Source organism: Macaca nemestrina, chromosome 19 (genome assembly GCF_043159975.1).
Source record: "Macaca nemestrina isolate mMacNem1 chromosome 19, mMacNem.hap1, whole genome shotgun sequence".
NCBI lineage: Eukaryota > Metazoa > Chordata > Mammalia > Primates > Cercopithecidae > Macaca > Macaca nemestrina.
The window spans coordinates 70,811,080-70,834,998 of record NC_092143.1 but is presented as its reverse complement, the minus strand read 5'-3'; the positions used below and the strand labels follow the sequence as shown (position 1 = coordinate 70,834,998).

Below are 23,919 nucleotides of genomic sequence, written 5' to 3'. Positions count from 1 at the left end.
TGATAACACTGGAGTCCTATAAAGATACTGGTATGGAAGAAACATTTGAAGATAATGGCTGAAAATTTCCCAAACTTGGATAAAAAGACATCAATTTGCAGATTTAAGAAGTTCAGCAAACCCAAAATAGAATAAACTCAGAGAAAAGCACAAACACATTATAATGAAATTACTAAACACTAAATGTAATGAAAAAAATCTTAAAAGCAGCTAAGGAAAAATGACACATATACAGGAGAACAATGATGTTAACAATGATGTTGAACTTCTCATCAGAAACCATGGAGGCCAGAAGACAGTGGAACAACATCTATAAAATTATGACAAAATTGTCAAGCCAGCATTCTATATCCAGCAAACATATCCTCAGGCATGAAGGAGAAACAAAGATATTCTCAGATGAAGGAAAACTAAGAAAACTCATAGCTAACTCAAAGAAATGTGCAAGGAAGTTCTTCAGACTGAAGCAAAATAATCCTAGGTGAAACCTGGAACTTTAGGAATGAATGAAAAACAACAAAAACAGTAAATAGCTGGGTAAATCTAAAAGATTGTTTGCCTTTTTCTTCCTTTTTAGTTCTTTAAAATAGGTATAATTGTTTTTTGTTGTTGTTGTTGTTTGTTGTTGTTGTTGTTTGAGACGGAGTCTCACTCTTGTTGCCCAGGCTGGAGTGTAGTGGCACAATCTTGGCTCACTGCAACCTCCAACTCCATGGTTCAAGCTATTCCCCTGCCGCAGCCTCCCAAGTAGCTGGGATTACAGGCACGCGCCACCATGCTCAGCTAATTTTGTATTATTAGTAGAGACGTGGTTTCACCATGTTGGCCAGGATGTCTCAATCCCCTGACCCTGAGTTCCACCCGCCTTAGCCTCCCAAAGTGCTGGGATTACAGACGTGAGCCACCGCGCCTGGCCTAAAATATGCATAATTGTTGAAAGAAAAAAAAAATTTTGAAAGAAAAATTTAACATTGTCCTATGGGGTTTTTAATGCTTCTGTAGATTTAATATATATGACAACCATAACATAAAGGAAGGAAGTTAAAGGACCTTTATGGTTGTAAAGCATCTGCATATTACTTAAATAGTAAAACATTACTCTAAGTAGACCCAGAAATGTTAAGTATTTCTATTGTACTACTTAGAGCAGTCATTCTTAATTGGGATCGAGAGGACATTTTTGATTGCCGTAACTGGAGAAAGGCGTATGACTGTCATCTAGTGGGTAGAGGTCAGAAATGTTGCTAAACATTTTACATTGCACAATGCAGAACAAGGATTTATCTGGTCCAAAACAAAGAATTATCTGTTTCAAAATATCGATAGTGTTAAGAGTGAGAAACCCTGCTCTAGAACAACCAGAAACAGTGAGAGTGAGAGAGAACCAAAAAGCAATATGTAAAATAGAGTAGAATACTAAACCTATCCAAACAATCCAAAAGGAAGGCAGAAAGGGAAAGGGAAAATAGGGAAACAAAAAAGCAGACAGGACAAACAAAAAATACATAATATAATGATATAACTAAATCTAAACATTCCAATAATTACATTAAATATAAATGATCTAAACATAGCAACTAAGAGATAAAAGTTACTATATTGGCTTAAAAAACCTACGTGCTGTCCTCAGGAAAGCCAGTTTAATTATAAAGACTTAAATAGGTAAACAGTAAAAAGGTAGAAAAAGATATACTATGCAAAAAATAATCAAAAGGAATTTGGAGAAGACATAATAATCCTAAATGGGTACACATCTAATAAGAAGGTTTCAAAATACATGAAGGACAAAAATAAATCTTAACAAATTTACATAATTTGAAATCACACAAAGCATTTTAACTGACCATAATAAAATTATGTTAGAAATCAACAACAGAAATATAATTCCATTTTGTTTTTGCATATGGATCTCAAATTATTGGATTGCCAGTTGCTAAAAGCTGTCCTTTCACCATTTAATTTCTTTGGCAACTTTATTGAAAATCAATTGAGCAATTTTGTGTGAGTCTATTTCTGGACTCTCTATTCTATTCAACTGATCTATATGTTTGTCTTTTACCAATACTATGCTGTGTCTTGATTACTCTAGATTTATAAAAGCCTTGAAATCAAGAAGTGTGACTGCTGCAGCTTTATTTGTATTTTTCAAAATTGTTTTGGCTATTATAGGTCCTTTGCTTATCCATGTACATTCTATTTATTATTTTGTCTCATTTTTAAATTAAATTTTATTTATTTTTAGAGATGGGAGTCTTGCCATGTTGCCTAGCCTGAAGTTCAGTGGCTATTCACAGGCACGATCACAGCACACTACAGCCTCAAACACCTGTGCTCAGCAATCCTCCTGCCTCAGCCTCCTGAGTAGCTGAAACTACTGTGTGCACCACACCCAGCCGTGTAAATGGTAAAACCAACCTGCTAATTTCTACGAAATACCCTAATGGGGTTTTTATTGAGATTACATTAAATCTATAAATCAATTTGGGAAGAACTGACATCTTAATAATATTGAGTCTTCTAATCCGTTAACACCATATAATTTCCATTTACTTAAGTCTTATTTTATTTCTGTTTGTTTGTTGGTTGGTTGGTTAGTTGGTTTGTTGGTTGGTTGGTTGGTTTTTGAGACAGAGTTTCACTCTTGTTGCCTAGGCTGGAGTGCAATGGCACAATCTTGGCTCACCGCAACCTCTGCCTCCCAGGTTCAAACGATTCTCCTGCCTCAGCCTCCCAAGTAGCTGGGATTACAGCCATGCGCCACTATGCCGGTCTAATTTTGTATTTTTAGTAGAGTCAGGGTTTCTCCATGTTGGTCAGGCTGGTCTCAAACTCCCGACCTCAGGTGATCTGCCTGCCTCAGCCTCCCAAAGTGCTGGAATTACAGGCATGAGCCACCACACCCAGCCTACCTTCTTTTATTTCTTACATCAATAATTTGGAATTTCTAGCATGTATTTTGTTAGATTATACACAAATATTTCATATTTTTATATTGTTTATATATAGTATTATCTCCAGATTTCAATATATGACAGTTGTTCTTAGTTTATAGAAGTACAATTGGTGTTTGTATATTGACGTTAAATCCTTTGATTTTTACAAGTGATGGGTTTTGGAGTTTATAAAATCGAAAAAAAAAAAAAAAAGAAAAAAAATCTTGTGATTTTCCTAAGTTCACTTACTCATTCCAGTAGATGTTTTATATATTCCTTGGAGTTTTTTATTTAGATGATCATGTTGTCAGCCAATAGAGACAGAATTATTCTTTTTTTTTTTTTTTTTTTGAGACGGAGTCTCGCTCTGTCGCCCAGGCTGGAGTGCAGTGGCCGGATCTCAGCTCACTGCAAGCTCCGCCTCACGGGTTCACGCCATTCTCCTGCCTCAGCCTCCTGAGTAGCTGGGACTACAGGCGCCTGCCACCTCGCCCAGCTAGTTTTTTGTATTTTTAGTAGAGACGGGGTTTCACCGTGTTAGCCAGGATGGTCTCGATCTTCTGACCTTGTGATCCACCCGTCTCGGCCTCCCAAAGTGCTGGGATTACAGGCTTGAGCCACCGCGCCCGGCCGAATTATTCATTTTTTAATCTGTATTCATTTTATTTCTTTTTCTTGTCTTAATGCACTGGCTTTGCTTTCCAGTACAGTGTTGAATAGAAGCAATGAGAGTAGACATCCTTCCTTCGTTTTTGGTATTAGGAGAAACCATTCAGTCATTTACTATTATGTTAGCTACATGTGCCCTCTATTAAAATGGAGAAGTTCCCATCTTGGTTTGGTAGGCTTTTTAGAAATTAAAGTATGAATGTTTTTTCTTCATGTATTGAGATGATCATATGATTTTTAAAATTCCATTGATATGGTAAATTACTTTGACTTTTAAATACATTTTAAATATTAAACCAACATTATCCCATTTCTTGAATAACTTGTCATTAAGTGTTATTATTTTAATAAATTGCTGGATTCAATTTGCCAACATTTTTGAAGATTTTAGGTGTCTATGTTTATATTCTCTCTCTCTCTCGTGTCTGTGGGGTGTGTGTGTGCAGCTTTCCCTCTCTCTCTTATTTTTTTCTTTTCCCTTTCCTTTGGTTTGTTTCACCGTCACAGTAGTGCTAGACTCATACAGTGAGCTGGGAAGTGTCCTGCCCTCTACTATTTTCTATGTTTGTGTAGAATTGTTATATCTTTAAATATCCTAAATCTTCACTGGGGAAATCTAGAATTTTCCTTGTTAAAACTTTTAAACCACAAATTCATTTTTAAAAGTAGACACAAGGTTCTTCAAGTTACCCGTTTCTTCTTGAGGGAGCTTTGTTAATTTGTGTTTTTCTTCTAAGTTATTATATTTCTGAGAATAAATTTTTAAATTATATTCCCCTATTGTCCTTATAATGTTGGTAGTGTCTCTAGTGATGGCCTCTCTTTCATTCCTAATATTGGTAATTTGCCTTTGCTCTCTTTTTTCTTGGTCAGTTTGGCTTAAGGTTTATACGTTTTACTGGTTTTTTCAATGAATCAGCTTTTTATTTCATTGTTTTATTATTTCCTTATTTTCAATTTTATTGATTTCCACTGTTATCTTTATTATTTCATTTTTTCTACATGCTTGCATTTATTTCATCCTTTTTCTAGATTCTTAAGCTCAAAGCTTAGACTATTACTTTTACACACTTGTTCTTTTCTAATATATATATTCTGTATTGTAAGTTTTCCTTTAAGTGTTGGCTGCAGCCCACAAATTTTGATTTTTTAAATGTGTTTTTATTTATTTTATTTGTTTTTATTTTTATTCAATTCAAAATATTTTCTAATTTCCTTGAAATTTCTCTTTGGCACATGGTTTATTTAGAAGTATGTGGTTCAACTTCAGAATATTTGAGGATTTTCCTGATATCGTCCTATTGTTTTCTTGTTTAATCTTGTTCTGGTGAAAGAATAGATGATGTATATGGATTTTTTTCCTCAGTGGATTTTTTTTTAATAACCATTATATAAAATTTGTCATTTTCAAATTCACAACTCAGTGGCATTAAGCACATTTACAATGTTGTGTAATCATTATAACCATTTCCAGAACATTTTCATCATCAACAGAAGCTCTGTACTCGTTAAAACAATAGCATGCCATTTCCCCCAACCTCGTGTAACCACTAGTCTATTTTCTGTCTCTATGAAATTGCCTATTCTGTGTATGCTTTTAATTCTTTAAACTTGTTAATATTTGTTTTATGGTCCAGAGTATGGTCTATCTTGGTTAATGTCCCGTGTACATTTGGAAAGATTGTGTAATCTGTTGATGTTGGGTAAAATATTATTTTAAAAAAGCTAATATGGTTAACTTAATTGATAGTAGTGTTCTTTTATATCCTACTAATTTGTAATTAAATCCTTCTATTGATTTCCTTTTTTTTTTTTTTTTTTTTTTGAGACGGAGTCTCGCTGTGTCTCCCAGGCTGGAGTGCAGTGGCGTGATCTCGGCTCACTGCAAGCTCCGCCTCCCGGGTTCACGCCATTCTGCCGCCTCAGCCTCCCAAGTAGCTGAGACTACAGGCGCCCGCCACCACGCCCGGCTAGTTTTTTGTATTTTTAGTAGAGACGGGGTTTCACCATGTTAGCCAGGATAGTCTCGATCTCCTGACCTCGTGATCCACCCGCCTCGGCCTCCCAAAGTGCTGGGATTACAGGCTTGAGCCACCGCGCCCGGCCCCTTCTATTGATTTCTAAGAAGTGTTGATGTCTGCATGTATAAATGCAGATTTCTTTATTTTTCCTTTAGTTCTTTTAGCTTTTGTTTCATGTATTTTGAAGCCCTATTGTTAGGTACACACACATTTAGGATTGTTACATCTTTAATGTGTTACATATTTTAATTATGCAATGTTCCACTTCATTCATAATAATGCAGGTTGAGCATTCCTAATCTGAAAATCTGAAATTCGAAGTGCTCCAAAATCTGAAACTTTTGGAGTGCTGACATTACACCACAAATGGAAAATTCCACACTTGACTCCATGGATGGGTTGCAGTCAGAACATAGGAGTACAACCCAGTCTATTCAGAATGCCTCCTCATCCCTAGAGGACCCACTGGCTGGTCTCTTGACTGCTTCTAATATTTCTTCTCACCTAAAAAAAATAAAATACAGTGTACAGTTACCTTTTAGTCAAAACACAGCATGGTGGGTTGAGATTGAAAGCCTGCCGCTGTTTTTCATGCTGTTGTTGAACAGCTGATCCAAGTATTCTGGTGGTGCTGCTGTGCTGTTTTGTTACCCTGTGCACAGTATTTTTTCGCCATTAGTGATATGTCATATCATTTTCAGTATTAATGATATGTCTTTTTTTTTTTTCTATTAGGTACTCATGTGTGAATAAGCGTAAGAAAATGATTGTTTATTGGTAGCATATGAATTCAGAGTCAGAAATGACAGTGATGCCAAACCACTACAGACCATCCACATGGGTGGCTGCGAGAGGGGCACCTTTGCTTTCTGATGGTTCAGTGTACCCAACTTTGTTTCATGAACAAAATTATTTAAAATATTGTGTTAGGCCAGGCACAGTGGCTCTCGCCTGTAATCCCAGCACTTTGGGAGGCCAAGGCAGGCAGATCACCTGAGGTCAGGAGTTTAAGACCAGCCTGGCCAACATGGAGAAACCCTGTCTCTACTAAAAATACAAAAAATCAGCTGGGCATGATGGTATCTATGTGTAGTCCCACCTACTCGAGAGGCTGAGATGGGAGAATTGCTTGAGTCGAGGAGGCAGAGGTTGCAGTGAGCTGAGATGGCACCACTGCACTTCAGCCTGGGTGATAGAGTGAGACTTAATTTCAAAAAAATAAAAATAAAATAAAATATTGTATTAAATTACCTTCATTCTATGTATATAATGTGTATATGAAACATAAATGAATTTCATGCTTAGATTTGGGTCCCATGCCCAAGATATCTCATTATGTGTATGTGTATATTACAAAATCTGAAAAAAATACAAAATACAAAATCTGAAACATTTCTTGGGCCAAACACTTTGGAGAAGGGATACTCAAACTTTACTTCTTTTTCCAAATCTCCTTTAATATAAGCTATCCAGATTCATGAACTGGAAGTACTCCATCTCACATTCCCCAGTCACATATCTTAATCTAATTTAGTCAGAAACTACAGTGGTTTACATGTTTCTAAAAACAGAACTATTTGACTTGCACAACAAGTGGAAAGCTGTGTAGTGACTGAAATATATAACCTCCAAATACAAGGAATTCTCACATTAGCAAAAGAGAAAAATTTTAGAAATCATTCTATGGCGGGTAGTGGGAATCGTAGATTGAAGTTTGAAATCCTATACAAAACCCTCTGTTGTGTGTTTTTCCTTTCATTTTGGGACCTCTAGCCTGCTTTCTTGTCTTATACTTCTTGGAAACTAATGTTCTCCCAGCAAACATCAATAGAACTACCAGAGTGACCCCTAATGCCGGAGTACACACACTCCCACTCCCTAAATGCCAACCTAAATTCCTGAGGGAGCCAGGATCAACTGATATCTATTTCTGGACCTCAGGATAGCGCAGAGTTTTGTTAGGGTGTTTTTAGTCCTAACAAGGCAGCGTAAGCCAGCATAGCTTGCTGTGTAATTGGTGTAGGAAATAGTATCCCTTGTTACTTATTCATGACTGTTATTTTCTTTAAAACACACACACATACACACTTTTGTTTATTTATTTTAGAGACAGGGTCTCACTCTGTTGCCCAAGCTGGAGTGCAGTGGTGCCATCACAACTCACTGCAGCCTTGACCTCTCCGGCTCAGGCGTTCCTCCTGCCTTAGCCTCCCCAGGAGCTGGTGCCACCATGCCCGAGTAATTTTGTGTGTGTGTGTGTGTACAATCCTTCCACCTCAGTCTCCTGTCTAAAAAAACTTAAAAACAAAAACAAACAAACCCAATGCTACAAATCACAAAACAGTCCTTACTGCTAAAGAAAGAGAACACTGTCTTTGGTGAGATTTGGCAGAAATGTTAACTGATGAAAATGGGGAGTACCTCTTCTGAGTCTCAGATTTCTCTTCTGGCATATGTGGATTATAATGCATCCTGCAGGGAATTGTTCTGAGAAATAAGATAATTGATTGGAAAGAATTTAATACACCTGCAAAATTCTAAGTAAATGTTAGTTGTTAATGTTGCTTTTTATATGCACCAATATGATTTATCACCTTAATAATTTAGTTTTAATTGAAAAAGTTGATATGTTTATTTGGCTTATATTTCTTTCCAATTGCTTGTTTCCTTTATGAAGAGAGGCAGTTGGCATTTCAGTAAATTATTTTTAAAAGTCCTTTATCCTTTATATTTTCTCCTCTGCTTTCTATTTTCGACAAGATGATCAAATCCATCCACATTATTTTCTATGTAGCTGTGTTTATTTAAAGGTATTTTAAGTACACAAAATATTTCCACGAATATACATGGTACACCTTAACCTTTTTTTTTTTTTTTTTTTTTTTTTTTTTTTTTGAGACGGAGTCTTGCTCTGTCACCCAGGCTGGAGTGCAGTGGCCGGATCTCAGCTCACTGCAAGCTCTGCCTCCTGGGTTCATGCCATTCTCCGGCCTCAGCCTCCCGAGTAGCTGGGACTACAGGTGCCCACCACCTCGCCCGGCTAGTTTTTTGCATTTTTTTTTAGTAGAGACGGGGTTTCACCGTGTTAGCCAGGATGGTCTCGATCTCCTGACCTCGTGATCCACCCGTCTCAGCCTCCCAAAGTGCTGGGATTACAGGCTTGAGCCACCGCGCCCGGCCGGTGCACCTTATCTTTTAAAGACTAAATTGAAAAGGTAAAAATCTTTGCTCCACTATTTATAACATATATTGCCCCTAGATACCAGTGTTGAAGTTCTCAGAATTCGTATCTAATCATCACTGTAGCTCAAGATATATATATATATATTTAGAGTGCAAGCAGTTGAGAAAATCAAATAACTGAAAATCTCCTACACTTCATATTTGCAAGCTACATATATATAGCTGCAGACAAGGCCAGTTGCAGATATAGCCTCACTGTGTAATTCATCTATGCAAAACATAGTTTTAAAGTCTGTATGCACTGGGCGCAGTGACTCATGCCTGTAATCCTAGCACTTTGGGAGGCTGAGGCGGGCAGATTGCCTGAGCTCAGGAGTTCAAGACCAGCCTGAGCAACATGGTGAAACCCTGTCTCTACTAAAATACAAAAAATTAGCCAGGCGTGGCAGCACGTGCCTGTAGTCCCAGCTACTTGGGAGGCTGAGGCAGGAGAATCACTTGAATCTGGGAGGCAGGGGTTGTAGTGAGCCAAGATCATGCCACTGCACTCTGAGTCCATAATAATAATAATAAATAATAAAGTCTGCATATAAAGTATACGTGTTTTTTTGAAATATGTGAGGTTGACAAAATAATTAAAATATAACAAATTATATTTTAAGATAATTTATTATCCAGGCTTGGTAGCTCATGCCCAGCACCCTGAGAGGCCAAAGTGGGAGGATTGCTTGCAAATATGAAGTGTAGGAGATTTTCAGTTATTTGATTTTCTCAATTGCTTGCACTCTAAATAGGAGTTTTGCACATTTTGCATTAAACAGGCAATTGGGACAGGAAGAAATACATTCATAGTGACGAAGGATTGGCATTTGTGAAAGATAGAAACACAAAGAAATAAATATATAAGTTTACAAACTATTCATATTTAAAAATATGAGAATTCATATTCCAGTTTCGGAATGGATATCAGTATTCATTATTCAGTTGCTCTCTATTAAAAACTAATGACCATATTTTTAAATTGAAGCACTCCAAAAGATTTAAAATGTTAATTAAAAGAACTTTTTATGTTTTTTGTAGTTAAAAGACAAATATAGGTATTTCACTAAGACATTTATTTTAAACTTCACAACTTGAATAAAACATCAGAGTGAGGTGTTGGATGAATATAATCCTAATAGTTAATATTTATAATTCTAATGACTATTTATTATATTTATCAAGATTTAGTAAAGCCTATGTGCCTTGTACAATTCTAGATTTTATCTGATTATCTCATTTTATTTAACATAATCCACTAACATATTTCCATTTTACAGATAAAGATGCTGAGCCTCAGAATATGAATTAACTTGTGCCATGTCAGGAACTAGATATGTGACAGAACATAATTTTAACCTGGGTCTCTGACTTCATAATCTGCGAATACACACAATGTGTTTGTGTGTATTCATGTGTGTGTGAATATACAAGTAAAGAATTTGTATTATTTTTAATTGTATTAAAAGAGGAAGCTAGGAAGGTATTCCCTTCTCTGGTATCAAGTATAAACCACCAAAGACTTATACTTTTAAGGGATTTTCAAAAACATATGGTGTATATATTCACATTGATACCTCATGAGTATATCTATGTTTTTTTGTTGTTTTTTGCCCCCTTGACAGAATATAGTTCTTTTATCTTAATAGAAGTATGTTATTCTTCTACATGAATCCTTCTACAGCATCTATTATAATACATGATAGAAGTATGAAAATTTTTGAAAATCTGAAGCATCTCTGAGTGGCTAAGAAATCAAGCTTAGACATGCTGTAAAGCACCCTAAATGACTCACAAATAGCAGTTTTAAATTCCTTTTGACATTTTAACATTTCATTTATTTTTTTTTAACCGACCTGGAAGATTGGAATTATTTCATTTATTTTAAGGAATAGGGTCTTCCTATATTGCTCAGGATGGAATGAAGTAGCTATTCACAGGCATGATCATTGCTGTCTACACCCTTGAACTCCTGGGCTCAAGTGATCCTACTGCTTCAGCCTCTGGGTAGCTGGGACTACAGGTGCATGCTATGGTGCCCATTAATATTTTATTTTTATTAAAACTATACATTTATCTAATTTTTAAAGTCAAATAGCTTTACGGGGCTTAAATAGAAAATGGTAGTCTTTAGATTCATCCTAGAGTAGCCCTGATAATGTGCCTCTCATTTCTCCAACAGCAGGGAACATAATTGACAGTTGACTGTGGGCTCTGAAATCCATTGCTGCCATGCACACTGGGGCCATGCTTCCTACAGGCTGCTCCTAACTAAAAACTGAGTATAACAGACATACTAAGGAAGGCTCATGCCTGGAAGACAGGGCTCCTCTGGCCAAGAGCTTTAGTTCAAGGATTTTGCAATGTGCTTGCTGACCTTTCTTTAGATTTTGATTACAGGCTATGAAACTCCTCTCCTTCACTCACATAGACATGCAGAGACGTCTGATGGCTCTCCAGGCCTCCCTCAGCTTCCTCTCCATGTTCTCTCACATCTAATTCCTTCTTGGCATATGCTTCTTAAAGCACCTGGATTAATACACACCCTGCACATAATTTTTGGTTAGCAATATATAGTATTTAAACTGTGTTAATTATTCACATCTAATTTATGGTGTATTATGATTGCATTTTTCATAATTTTTTGTGTTTCTTCTAGTTAATTATTGCCTTGCTTATTTGTTTAATTTTCTTTTTACCTATATTATTTCTTCCCTGATAAATTCACACACATTGACTTATCTATCAATTTCACCTTTCCCTTGGAGACATCCCTTTTTAAGCCTGCTATCCACCTACTTCCATTTGGACTAATTTCCATTATGCCTAGTGAACTCTAATCATCAACTGCCCAGTGATTTTCTTTGTCTCTTTTCTATGAAACTTGTATGATGGAAAACATCTTTACTTTCCTCTTCTTCCACTTGACTGTTGCTTTGGCTGGGTATGAAATGTTAATTTAGAAGTAATTCTCCCTAAGATTTTTGAGGGCATTGCTCCATTGTCTTTTACCATCCCAGGTTACTATTGAGAAGTCCAGTGCTATTCTGATTTTTTTTGAGATGGAGTTTCAATCTTGTTGCCCAGGCTGGAGTGCAATGGCATGATCTCGGCTCACAGAAACCTCCACCTCCCGGGTTGACCAGGCTGGTCTCAAACTCCTGACCTCAAGTGAGCCATCCACCTCGGCCTCCCAAAGTGCTGGGATCACAGGCATGAGCCACTGCGCCCAGCCCTGTTCTGATTCTTGACACTTTTGTTTTTTAATTCTCTGGAAGGTTTTAGGATTTTTTTTTTCTTTGTCCTCATTGTTTTAAAATTTAACGAGGCTGTCCCTTGATCTAGATGTTTTGCTTCCTTTATAGTGGCCCATTGGCCTTCTTAATATTGTGTTTTGCTTTTTGTTTAATAGACTTTATATTTTAGAGCAGTTTTACTTTTTTTTTTTTTAGATGGAGTCTCCCTCTGTCGCCCAGGCTGGAGTGCAGTGGTGCAATCTCGGCTCACTGCAACCTCTGCCTCCCAGGTTCAAGCAATTCTCCTGCTTCAGCCTCCCCAGTAGCTGGGATTACAGGCATGTGCCACCATGCCTGGCTTCTTTTTTTTTTTTTTGTATTTTTAGTAGAGATGGTGCTTCACCATATGGACCAGGCTGGTCTCGAACTCCTGACCTTGTGATCCGCCCGCGTCGGCCTCCCAAAGTGCTGGGATTACAGGCATGAGCCACCACACCCAGCCAGAACAGTTTTATATTCGCAACAAAATTGAGCAAAAAGTACAGAGGGTTCCCTTGTACCCTTCCCACTCCCCAACATACACAGCCTCCCCCACTATCAACATTCCACACCAGAATGGCACATTTGTTGCAATCAATGAACATACACTTACACATCATCAGCCATAGTTTACATTAAGGTTCATTCAATGTTTTATGTTCTATAGAATTTTTTTAGTATCATACAGAATAATTTCACTGCCCCATAAATCTTCTGTACTCTGCCTATTTATTATCCCCTCCCCACAAACCCTTGGCAACCATCAATCTGTTTTACTATCTCCATAGTTTTACCTTTTCCAGGATGTCATATAATTGAAATCAAAAAGTATGTAGCCTTTTTAGATTGTTGGCTTCTTTCACTTAGTAATATGCATTTAAGTTTCCTCTATATATATATACACACACACATATATGTATACATACACATATACATATATGTATACATACACACATATATACACATATATGTATACATACACATATACATATGTATGCATACATATATAGACATATATATTTATATTTTATACATATATATATAAACATATATTTATATATATATAAAAACACCAGCCTGGGCAACATGGTGAAACCCCATCGCTATTAGAAAAATACGAAAATTGGCCGGGCGCGGTGGCTCAAGCCTGTAATCCCAGCACTTTGGGAGGCCGAGACGGGTGGATCACGAGGTCAGGAGATCGAGACCATCCTGGCTAACCCGGTGAAACCCCGTCTCTACTAAAAAAATACAAAAAAACTAGCCAGGTGCGGTGGCGGGCACCTGTAGTCCCAGCTACTCGGGAGGCTGAGGCAGGAGAATGGCGTGAACCCGGAGGCGGAGCTTGCAGTGAGCCACTGAATTCCAGCTTGGGGGACAGAGCGAGACCCCGTCTCAAAAAAAAGAAAAATACGAAAATTAACCGGGCGTGGTGGTGCTCACCTGTAGTCCCAGCTACTCCGGAGGCTGAGGTGGGAGGATGGCCTGAGCCTAGGAGGTGGAGGTTGCGGTGAGCAGTGATCATGCTACTGCACTCCAGCCTTGGTGATAGAGTGAGACCCTGTCTCAAAAATCAAAGAAACACTGAATGGATACCTCACCAAAGAAGACATGCAGATGGCAAATAAACATATTAAAAGGTGCCAACATCATGTGTTATTAGGAAAATGAAAATTAAAACAACAGCAAGATACCTCTATACACCTATATACATATATATATATATATATTTTTTTTTTTTTGAGATGGAGTTTTGCTCTTGTTGCCCAGGCTGGAGTGCCATGGCGCCATCTCGGCTCACCGCAACCTCCGCCTCCTGGGTTCAAGCGATTCTCCTGCCTCAGTCTCCCGAGTAACTGGGATTACAGGCATACACCACCAAGCCCGACTAATTTTGTATTTTTAGTAGAGGTGGGGTTTTTCCATGTTGGTCAGGCTGGTCTCAAACTCCTGACCTCAGGTGATCCACCCGCCTCAGCCTTTCAGAGTGCTGGGATTACAGGCGGGAGCCACCATGCCCGGCCTCCTCTATTTTTTGTTTGTTTTTGTTTTTCGATAGTTGATTTCCCTTTTTTTTTTTTTTTTTTTTTTTTTTTTGAGACGGAGTCTGGCTCTGTCGCCCGGGCTGGAGTGCAGTGGCCGGATCTCAGCTCACTGCAAGCTCCGCCTCCCGGGTTTACGCCGTTCTCCTGCCTCAGCCTCCTGAGTAGCTGGGACTACAGGCGCCCGCCGCCTCGCCCGGCTAGTTTTTTTGTATTTTTTAGTAGAGATGGGGTTTCACCGTGTTCGCCAGGATGGTCTCGATCTCCTGACCTCGTGATCCACCCGTCTCGGCCTCCCAAAGTGCTGGGATTACAGGCTTGAGCCACCGCGCCCGGCTGAAGAAATGTATTATGAGGAATTGGCTTATGTGATGATGGGCACTGAGAAGCCCCATGATCTGCCATCTACCAGCTGGAAACCCAGGAGAGGCAGTGGTGTAGTTCAAAGATCCTGAGTGCCAGTAAGATGATGGTGTAGATTCCAGACCAGATTCAAAGGCCTGAGAATCAGGAGCACTGATGGCAGGGGAAGATAAATGTCCTAGCCTAAGCAGTCAGTCAGAGAGTGAATTCAACCTTCCACCACAATTTTGTTGTATTCAAGTCCTCAAGATTAGCTGATGCCCACCCAAAATGGGGAAGGCCTTCTGCTTTGTTGAGTCCACTTATTCCAATGCTAATCTCTCCAGATATACCCTCTACACACCCAGAAATAATGCTTGACCAGCTACCTGGGCATCTTGTATCCCGGTCAAGCCATCATATAAAATTAACCATCCCACCTTCCTTTAAGGTATGAATAGATTAGGGAGAGAGCATCCTTTTAGGCCAATAAGCCATCACAACATCATAAGAGAGCAGTCTGGATGAGATGCTGTGCACCGTGTGTAGGAAGAAACATCACAATTTTGTGTCATCTAAAAATTGAGGGCTAAATAGGAATCTAAAGTAGGAAGGTATAGGTAAAAGGTTGGCTAAAAGAAGTTTACTTGAGTAAACAATGGGTGGAAATACAGGGAGATATAAAGAACATGGTGTGTTTGAGGAAGGGCAACTAATTTTAGCATGAACTATTGCAGTGCAGTTTTCTTTATTCATCTGCATGTGTAAATGATGAGAAAAACTAAACCAAAGTCACTTCATCCCTTAGTATTTATTGAATGCCTAGTCTATGTCATACTCTGCTAAATTCTCAGGCTGCAATGATGAGTAGAATGAGGTCCAGTCTCCGTTCCTATTTAGCTAAATAGTCAACATCAATTGCTGAAGGCCCAATATAGATGGCATATGTAGAATAAAATAGCATCCAATTATCAAGGTAGGCCAAGTAAGTTCTTATGATGAAAACACATGAGGCAGACATTCCAGGTGAATTTTTTTCAGCACATTATTTGTTTACTTCTCATCACAAGTAACCTTGGCATCTGCTCTGTGCTCAGGGAATGCAAACTAATATTAGCCACATCAGGCCAGGCACGGTGGCTCACACCTGTGATCCCAGCAGTCTGGGAGGCCGAGGCGGGCAGATCACAAGGTCAGGAGATTGAGACCATGCTGGTTAACACAGTGAAACCCCGTCTCTACTAAAAAATACAAAAAATTAGCCGAGCGTGGTGGCAGGCGCCTGTAGTCCCAGCTACTCGGGAGGCTGAGGCAGGAGAATGGCATGAACCCGGGAGGCAGAGCTTGCAGTGAGTGGAGATCACACCACTGCGCTCCAGCCTGGGCCACAGAGCAAGACTCCATCTCAAAAAAAAAAAAAAAATTAGCCACATCAGCACACAGAAATGAAAGGCAGAAGGAAGGAAGAAAAAAAGGAAGGAAGGCAAAACTGCTGCCCCCAAAGGATATTAAAAATATTTTTATTCGGCTGGGCACAGTGGCTCACACCTGTAATCCCAGCACTTTGGGAGGCTGAGGCGGGCGGATCACGAGGTCTGGAATCGAGACCATCCTGGCTAACATGGTGAAACCCCGTCTCCACTAAAAATACAAAAAATTAGCCGGCTGTGGTGGTGGGTGCCTGTAGTCCCAGCTACTCAGGAGGCTGAGGCAGGAGAATGGCATGAACCCAGGAGGTGGAGCTTGCAGTGAGCCGAGATCGCGCCACTGCAGTCCAGCCTGGGTGAAAAGTGAGACTCCGTCTCAAAAAAAAAAAAAAAAAAAAAAAAAAAAGTATTCTACCTCCTCTTTCTGTATTACCCATTTTTATTAGTCCATTATATTTAGCTTAGTTATACTGGCCTAGAGGGATACTGAGGAGGCTGTTATATCACAGCACTTTCTCTTCTATCTGTACAGACCTGCATTCATGGAAGGGGGATTTCTTATGGAAAGTTATTTGTAATGCAGCTAAGTCATCCTAAAATAAACAAATCTGGAAGACTAAGGGGCTGACGATGACCTGTTACTAAAGAATCGCTGTTATCTGAGCATTGTATGTGCGTTTCAAATAACTCGCAGGAGTTTGTATAGCTTTTGTTTTTTGTTTTTGTTGTTGTTGCTGTTTAGAGACAGGGTCTCACTATATTGCCCAGGCTGGTCTCGACCTCCTGGGCTCAAGTGATCCTCCACCTCCCAAAGTGCTGGGATTGTAGGCATGAGCCACCATGTCCGGCCTTATAGAGCATTTTTAAAGGGAGAAGAGGGAGAAGAGTTTGATACTTTCTGTCCTCATCTCAGTCAGATGCCTTTTTTTTTTTTTTTGTCCAATGTATTCTTCCTCAAAAGGGCAGAATCCAAGTCAGATGCAGTGCGAGCGAAGGGGTTAGTCTGTTTTATAAACTGTTAGAGAGATTTAAAAAATAGGCAATCTAATTGACTCATACATGGCTCACAGCCACATAAATGCTTGCAAAATTGCTTCCTGCACAGTAATAGTGACCACAGAGAAGCAGAAGTAAAATGGAAGCAAGCGAGATGACAGCTCTTAGGAAATCTTTAGCAGGACTTTCAAACTTTTGTTAAACCTTTTGTTTAACCTTGTGGAGAACTCTCCTTTGGAAAATTAAGTGTACTTTCAACAAGCATACTGCAAGTCAAAATTCACATAATTCGCCTACAAAATAAGACCTCATTGGTAGCAAATTTCATTTCTAGAAATATATTGTCTTTCAGAACCAACAGAGAAGCAATTTTTTTTTTCAAGAAGGACTGCGGCTACATTGTTACTAGGAGATTTGTAATCTGCTTTAAACATGTTACTAAGAAAGAAGTTGACGTAACTACTAAGTTTGCTATTTACATTTAATTAAGGGCATTACTTAAAATGTATTTTTGCATTTGGGCTATTAACAATGTGCACATTTATAACTTTCCTCATATTCACTTTTTTTTTTTTTTTTTTTTTTGAGACGGAGTCTTGCTCTGTCGCCCAGGCTGGAGTGCAGTGGCCGGATCTCAGCTCACTGCAAGCTCCCCCTCCCGGGTTCACGCCATTCTCCTGCCTCAGCCTCCCGAGCAGCTGGGACTACAGGCGCCCGCCACCTCGCCTGGCTAGTTTTTTTGTATTTTTTAGTAGAGACGGGGTTTCACCGGGTTAGCCAGGATGGTCTCGATCTCCTGACCTTGCGATCCGCCCGTCTCGGCCTCCCAAAGTGCTGGGATTACAGGCTTGAGCCACCGCGCCCGGCCCCCCTCATATTCACTTCTAACAAAATCTTTCTTTTGCTATCTTCTTCAAGACTCCCTGCCCTTGTATTGATTAGCTTTACCTGTAATTTATTTCCTGGTGTCTCCTTATACTTTGCTGAAACATGCACCATGCATAATTTGTTTTTTTGGTCTCTTGCCAATCAAACGCCAAAAAAAAAGCATATCTCATCTGTTTGTACTTTCCTTTTACTACTTAATTAAAAGTAATCGGTTGAAATATTATACTGAAATTAATCTCTAAATTCATGGTTGGTTACCAACTTAGAGGTAGGATATAATTTTTTCTATGTAAGACTTCATTCTAAAAGCCTGAGTTGCAATAACAATAACAATGGCCGGGCGCGGTGGCTCACGCCTCTAATCCCAGCACCTTGGGAGGCTGAAGTGGGTGAATCACAAGGTCAGGAGATCAAGACCATCCTGGCTAACACAGTGAAGCCCCATCTCTACTAAAAATACAAAAATTAGCCGGGCGTGGCGGCAGGTGCCTGTAGTCCCAGCTGCTGGGGAGGCTGAGGCAGGAGAATGGCGTGAACCCGGGAGGCAGAGCTTGCAGTGAGCCAAGATTGGGCCACTGCACTCCAGCCTGGGCGACAGAGTGAGACTCCATCTCAAAAATAAATAAATAAATAACAATATAGTTGCACGATGTATAAACAATTATCTCCTGAGTGGCTGGGCATGGTGGCTCACACCTGTAATCGCAGCACTTTGGGAGGCCGAGGCAGATGGATCATGAGGTCAGGAGATCAGGAGATCGAGACTATCCTAGCTAACACACTGAAACCCCATCTCTACTAAAAATACAAAAAAATTAGCCAGGTATGGTGGTGCACACCTGTAGTCCCAGCTACTCGGGAGGCTGAGGCAGGAGACTGGCATGAACCCGGGAGGTGGAGCTTGCAATGAGCTGAGATTGAGCCACTGCACTCCAGCCTGGGTGACAGAGCGAGACTCTGTCTAAAAAACAATTATCTCCTGAGTTACAAAAGCATTTTTCAGGCATCCACTTGAACTTTTATAATTTATTTCATTACTCTCCTTATTGGCTTGCAAATAATAATTTATAAGAATTTTATGTATCACCATTTTGAGTCAAAATGAAAGCCTGAATTTCCTTTGAAACTAAGAAAAACTAATTTATTATGAAAGTGATTTTGTTTTTGTTGTTTTATTTAATTTTTTGAGACAAGTTCTCACTCTGTCACTCAGGCTAGAGTGCAGTGACACAATCTTAGCTCTCTGCAACCTCTGCCCCCCAGGCTCAATCAATCCTCCTACCTCAGCCCCTTGATTAGCTAGGACCACAGGCGTGTACCACCATGCCCAGATTTTTTTTTTTTTTTTTGTATTTTTAGTAGAGATCGGTTCTCACCATGTTGCCCAGGCTGGTCTCAGACTCCTGAACTCAAGCTATCTGCCTGCCTCAGCCTCCCAAAGTGCTGGGATTACAGGCGTGAGCCACGGTGCCCTGCCAGTGATTTTATTTTTGGTCTTTTGTGGTTTTCTTATGAAACTTTAAAACATTTTATATATATGTTTATGTGACTACTAAATTGACATCAACTGATAAAAGAGTAGAACCATTCTAAGAGAATAAAAGTTTGATTTAAGTCCTGTATTTAAGTTATTTTAATTCCATCATTAAAACTATATGTGTGTGTATGTGTGTGTATATAAACACACATACAAAGCAGGAGAAAAATATTCATTCTCAATATACTCTATTTCTTATTTAGAAGATGGATTCTCAGCTGGGTGGAGTGGCTCACACCTATAACCCAACATTTTGGGAGGCCGAGGTGGGCAGATTGCTTGAGGCCAGGAGTTTGAGACCATCTTGGACAACATGACAAAACCCTGTCTCTACCAAAAAAAAAAAAAAAAGAAAAAAACACACACACACAAAAATGGCCGGGTGCAGTGGTTCACGCCTGTAATCCCAGCACTTTGGCAGGTCAAGGCAGGTGGATCATCTGAGATCAGGCATTTGAGACCAGCCTGGCTAACATAATGAAATTCCGCCTCTGCTAAAAATACAGAAAATTAGCCAGGCTTGGTGGTCCATGCCCGTAGTCCCAGCTACTCGGGAGGCTGAGGCAGGAGAATTGCTTGAACTCAGGAGGCACAGGTTGCAGTGAGCCAAGACCATGCCACTGCCCTCTAACCTGGGCGACAGAGTGAGACTCTGTCTCAAAACAAACAAACCAACACACAAAAATTAGCTGCCCTTCGTGGCACACCCCTATAATGCCAGCTACTTAGGTGGCTAAGGTGTGAATCACTTGAACCCAGGGGGCGGAGGTTGCAGTGAGCTGAGATCGCACCACTGTACTTCAGCCTGGGGTGACTGAGTGAGACCCTGTCTCAAAACAAACAAACAAAACCCAAAAAAAACCCAAGATGGATGGATTATCTTTTAGGAGAAATCTTTTTTTGAATAAAGTTTATTGAGAATCTATTGAAAAGTCTTAGCTGCTGATATACTTTGGATATGTGTCCCCTCTAAAACTTGGGTTGAATTGTAATCCCCAGTGTTGGAGGTGGGTCCTGGTGGGATGGGAGGTGATTCAATCATGGTGGTGGATTTCTCACGAATGAATTAGTTCTATCATCTTGGTGCCGTCCTCACGATAGTGAGTGAGCCCTCATGAGATCTGACTGTTTAAAAGTGTGTGGCGCCTCCCCCTGAACTCTCTCTCTCTTGCTCCTGCTTTCACCATGTAAGGTACCTTCTCCTGTTTTGCCTTGTCCCGTGAGTAAAAGCTCCCTGAGGCCTCCCCAGAAGTCAAGCAGATGCTGGTGCTATGCTTGTACAGCCTGCAGAACTCTAAGCCAATTAAACCTATTTTCTTTATAATTTATCCAGTCTCAAGTCTTTCTTCATAGCAGTGCAAGAATGGCCTAACACATCCCCCAACTGACAACAATAAAATTCCCAGTTCATCTAGCTCCCTGAGGACATATCTGATCTAATATTGAATTTGTCAGCCCTGAATTGAAATTCAACATTTGCTTGTGGATGCCTACAATTTTTGCACATCTCTAGAATTATAGAAAAACCATTGTGATTCACTATGCTTTGAATAATTCCTAGCACACAGTAAATAAATGTGGGAAAAAATGGAGAAAGGGAGATATAGAGAGAGGAAAGTATTTTTTAAAAAATAAGTCAGGGTATAAATCCTCTCGAATTCCTGTCCTGAACTAGAAAATTTTCCCTCTATTATGCCATAGTGCAGGATGCTTGCTATCCCAAACTGGGTTCCAATAATTTGAGATTTCCTATGGGTCTCATGAGATATTTTAGACATTTTCCAGATCAAAAATATTCTCAATCTTCTCATAGAATTTAGGGATTACAATGAAAATATATGGAAAAAGAGAAGCTACAACCTTCAAATCACTACCCAGATATGTCCTGCCCTCTTCCCCATAGTCTTTGTGGCTTAAAACACAGGAACATGCGAGGTCAAATGAAGTTTTGGGAAAAGACTGCACTTTTTAACCCAAAGAAGGGCAGCCCGGAGCAGAGCCATAGGTCATGGTTTTAGCCACTGCCACTGAATTTTCAATCCTGCCATTAAGAGAGCCAACAAATACAGAAAGAGACCTATTTCTAGCCTATCTAGATGAAGAATAGATGAGTACATTTAACTCCCACTTTGCTGTCCTGCAGCCCCCAAGCCACTGGCTCCTTGGCGGAAAAATTCGCCTTCCCCTCTACTTCCAGATTTACATATATAGGTGTAGCTTTACTCTGGAGTAGAAAGGCTGTCACTCAAGTTCTGTGGAAAGGATAAACCCTTTACCTGTGTTGACAGAACTCCACAGGGCAGGCCAGGCAAATGAATATGCTTGTTGCTAGGATACCAGGCTGTTTCCATGACAGCAGGCCACTGCTGTTTGCTGCTCTCTTGACCACTAGCACACACACCTGTTCCTTAAGAAATATGCTTGTTTCCCTTCATTATAAGGCAAATATTTAGTAGAAAATAACACAACTACATGGCTGCAACTTCTCTAGCTTTCCAGAAGAAATATAATGCATCAATTACAATTTGATGTGTGGAAAGGGAATTCACATATCCATGTGAAACCCAAGTCTTCATATGCAATAAAATGTTTTATATGATTGACTGATTCATTGTTACATTTATAGCCCATCGTGTGTCACAGAAGAGTTGAGTCAACAAAGCATATTGTTTCTGAGCAAAGCGTATTATTTCTGAGGCCACTCAAACATTCGTCCTACATGGTGCTTATACAGTGGCTGTTGTTCTATGAGGTTTTCAAAGATTACACTTCGTGGCTCCCTATGGAGCTCACCTTCTTTTTTTTTTTTTTTTTTTTTTTGAGACAGGATCTCATTCTGCTGCCCAGGCTGGAGTACAGTGGCACAATCACTGCTCACTGCAGCCTCGACCTCCCAGGCTCAAGCAATCCTCTCACTTCAGCCTCCTTTGTAGCTGAGAGTACAGGTGCACACCACCACGGCTGGTGAATTTTTGTATTTTTTGTAGAGATGGAGATCTCGCTGTGTTGCCCAGGTTGGTGTTGAGCTCCTGGACACGAGCAATCTGCCTGCGTCGGCCTCTGAATTGTTGGAATATAGGCATGAGCCACTGCGGCTGGCTGGAAATTACCAGGTGTTTTTTTTTTTCTCCTACTGGCATCCAGTTGTCACCAAAATTGCCACCACTACTGCCTATGAGTGCTAGCCAGGAGCAGGACTAAGGTGCCTAGGTGCAAATTTTAAGTCGGTCCTCACTTTCAGGGTCATGCATGTGCACTCCTGCCAACATCTACCCAAAGGTAATGAATACCTGAGTCAAGGGTGCCAAGGTCTGGATCATAGTGATGGTTGTGCAATTGTATAAATTCACTAAAAACAATTCAAATGTGCATGTCCAGTGGTTGAATTTTATCGCACATAAATTATATCTCAATAGAACTGTCAACAATGACCAAACAAATACTCTGTAGACACCCCTGTATCACTGAAGTAATTTTCAAATCTCTTTTATAATGTGTGCTGTGGTTTGGATATGTGACTGTGTCTCTCCCGTTTGACTGTTAAGTTCGTCGAAGGTAAGACCTGAATTTTACACACTTTTGTAACTTCCCAGTGATCGGCTGGATTCGCTGCACATAAAAAACGTTCAATAAATATTTGCTGAGTGTTTTATGACATATATTTAATATCTTGCTTCCTGAACTTCTAGCTTTGGGTCTTCTTTGAGAGCCAAACTTTGTTGTATCTTATATTCTACCATCACAAATGCTAGAAATATAAAGCATTATATATAATATTCGCTTTATATTTGCCCATGAATATTCACTTTATATTTGCCCATGAATACATTTTTTTACCCAGCTCTATGTAAAGGCTTGTTAGAGGTCGTTAGGGAGTAGGGTCTGAAGAGGAGGATAAATTGAGCAAGAGACAAAGACTGATCTGTATTTCCTGTTGCATCAAAAATAATGAATGCAGTGCAAAAAGGGGAGGGGGAGGCAAGGATGGTGGCATTTACAACTTGTGTTTATCCCTTCCCCTTTCCATAGGATATTTTCACTTTAAAAGGAGAAAAATATAAGGGAACCTATTTGAACAAGGGATTTATGACACAGAAAAGGAAAAAAAATAAAATTCTTTCCAGAAACCAGAAAGTCTACCAAAGGATGCACCTTGTTCCAATGTGATATCAGAACATAGAGAAACTAATTTAAAAAAACCACTTGAAATATAATATTCCCCTGACCCCAAATTCTTGAGCAAAAATAAAAACAAGAAAATGACTGTTTTATGTTAACCAAATGGAAACAGGGCATAATTCTGGGCAAAAGCCCTTTGAAACAGACAATTAGTTCTGTCACCAAAAGAGGTAGAAAGATTGGTGGTTGTCTGTTGCTAGGGGTGGGTTGGGCTGTGACTGCTAATGGATACAGTTTCTTTTTGGGGTGATGAAATGTTCTAAAAGTTATTGTGGTGACAGTAGGACAACTCAGTGAATATATTTTTAAAACTATATGATAGGCCAGGTGCCATGGCTCACGCCTGAAATCCCAACATCTTGGGAGGCCAAGACAGAGGCCAGGAATT

At 39.6% G+C, this 23,919-nt stretch overlaps 1 protein-coding gene and 1 long non-coding RNA gene across 3 annotated transcripts in view; one reads left to right on the top strand and one right to left on the bottom strand.

Annotated features, from left to right (window-relative positions):
* Nucleotides 1–2,638, top strand: part of LOC105464756 (uncharacterized) — a 31,823-nt gene extending 29,185 nt beyond the window's left edge. The window contains exon 3 of the long non-coding RNA XR_011617045.1: nucleotides 2,243–2,638. This is a non-coding gene — a long non-coding RNA (uncharacterized lncRNA). The remainder of the gene's footprint in view (nucleotides 1–2,242) is intronic.
* A 3,354-nt stretch (nucleotides 2,639–5,992) lies between these two features.
* On the bottom strand, nucleotides 5,993–21,763 carry LOC105464774 (protein PPP5D1-like). 2 transcript variants are annotated; one of them, XM_071085574.1, is made up of 4 exons: nucleotides 21,629–21,757; nucleotides 13,564–13,681; nucleotides 8,045–8,110; nucleotides 5,993–6,127 (listed from the first exon to the last, which is right to left on the bottom strand). In XM_071085574.1, exons 1-4 carry the CDS (start codon nucleotides 21,701–21,703, stop codon nucleotides 6,111–6,113), a joined length of 276 nt encoding a protein of 91 aa, XP_070941675.1. In that variant the 5' UTR covers nucleotides 21,704–21,757; the 3' UTR covers nucleotides 5,993–6,110. The 2 variants fall into 2 exon arrangements, 1 of the variants encoding a protein (XP_070941675.1); XR_011617044.1 differs by lacking the exon at nucleotides 8,045–8,110 and having other exon boundaries at nucleotides 21,629–21,763.
* Between the last annotated feature and the right edge of the window lie 2,156 nt (nucleotides 21,764–23,919).

Excerpts from the sequence above, each read along its gene's own strand:
- LOC105464774 (XM_071085574.1), bottom strand. The coding sequence starts at position 21,703 with ATGGAAACAGCCTGGTATCCTAGCAACAAGCATATTCATTTGCCTGGC. Across the intron at positions 13,682-21,628 it reads GTGGAGTTCTGTCAACACAG|GGTCTCACTCTATCACCAAG; the intron begins GTAAAGGGTTTA and ends TTTTTGAGACAG. Across the intron at positions 8,111-13,563 it reads CGGAGTAGCTGGGACTACAG|AACAATTCCCTGCAGGATGC; the intron begins GTGAGCACCACC and ends CTTATTTCTCAG.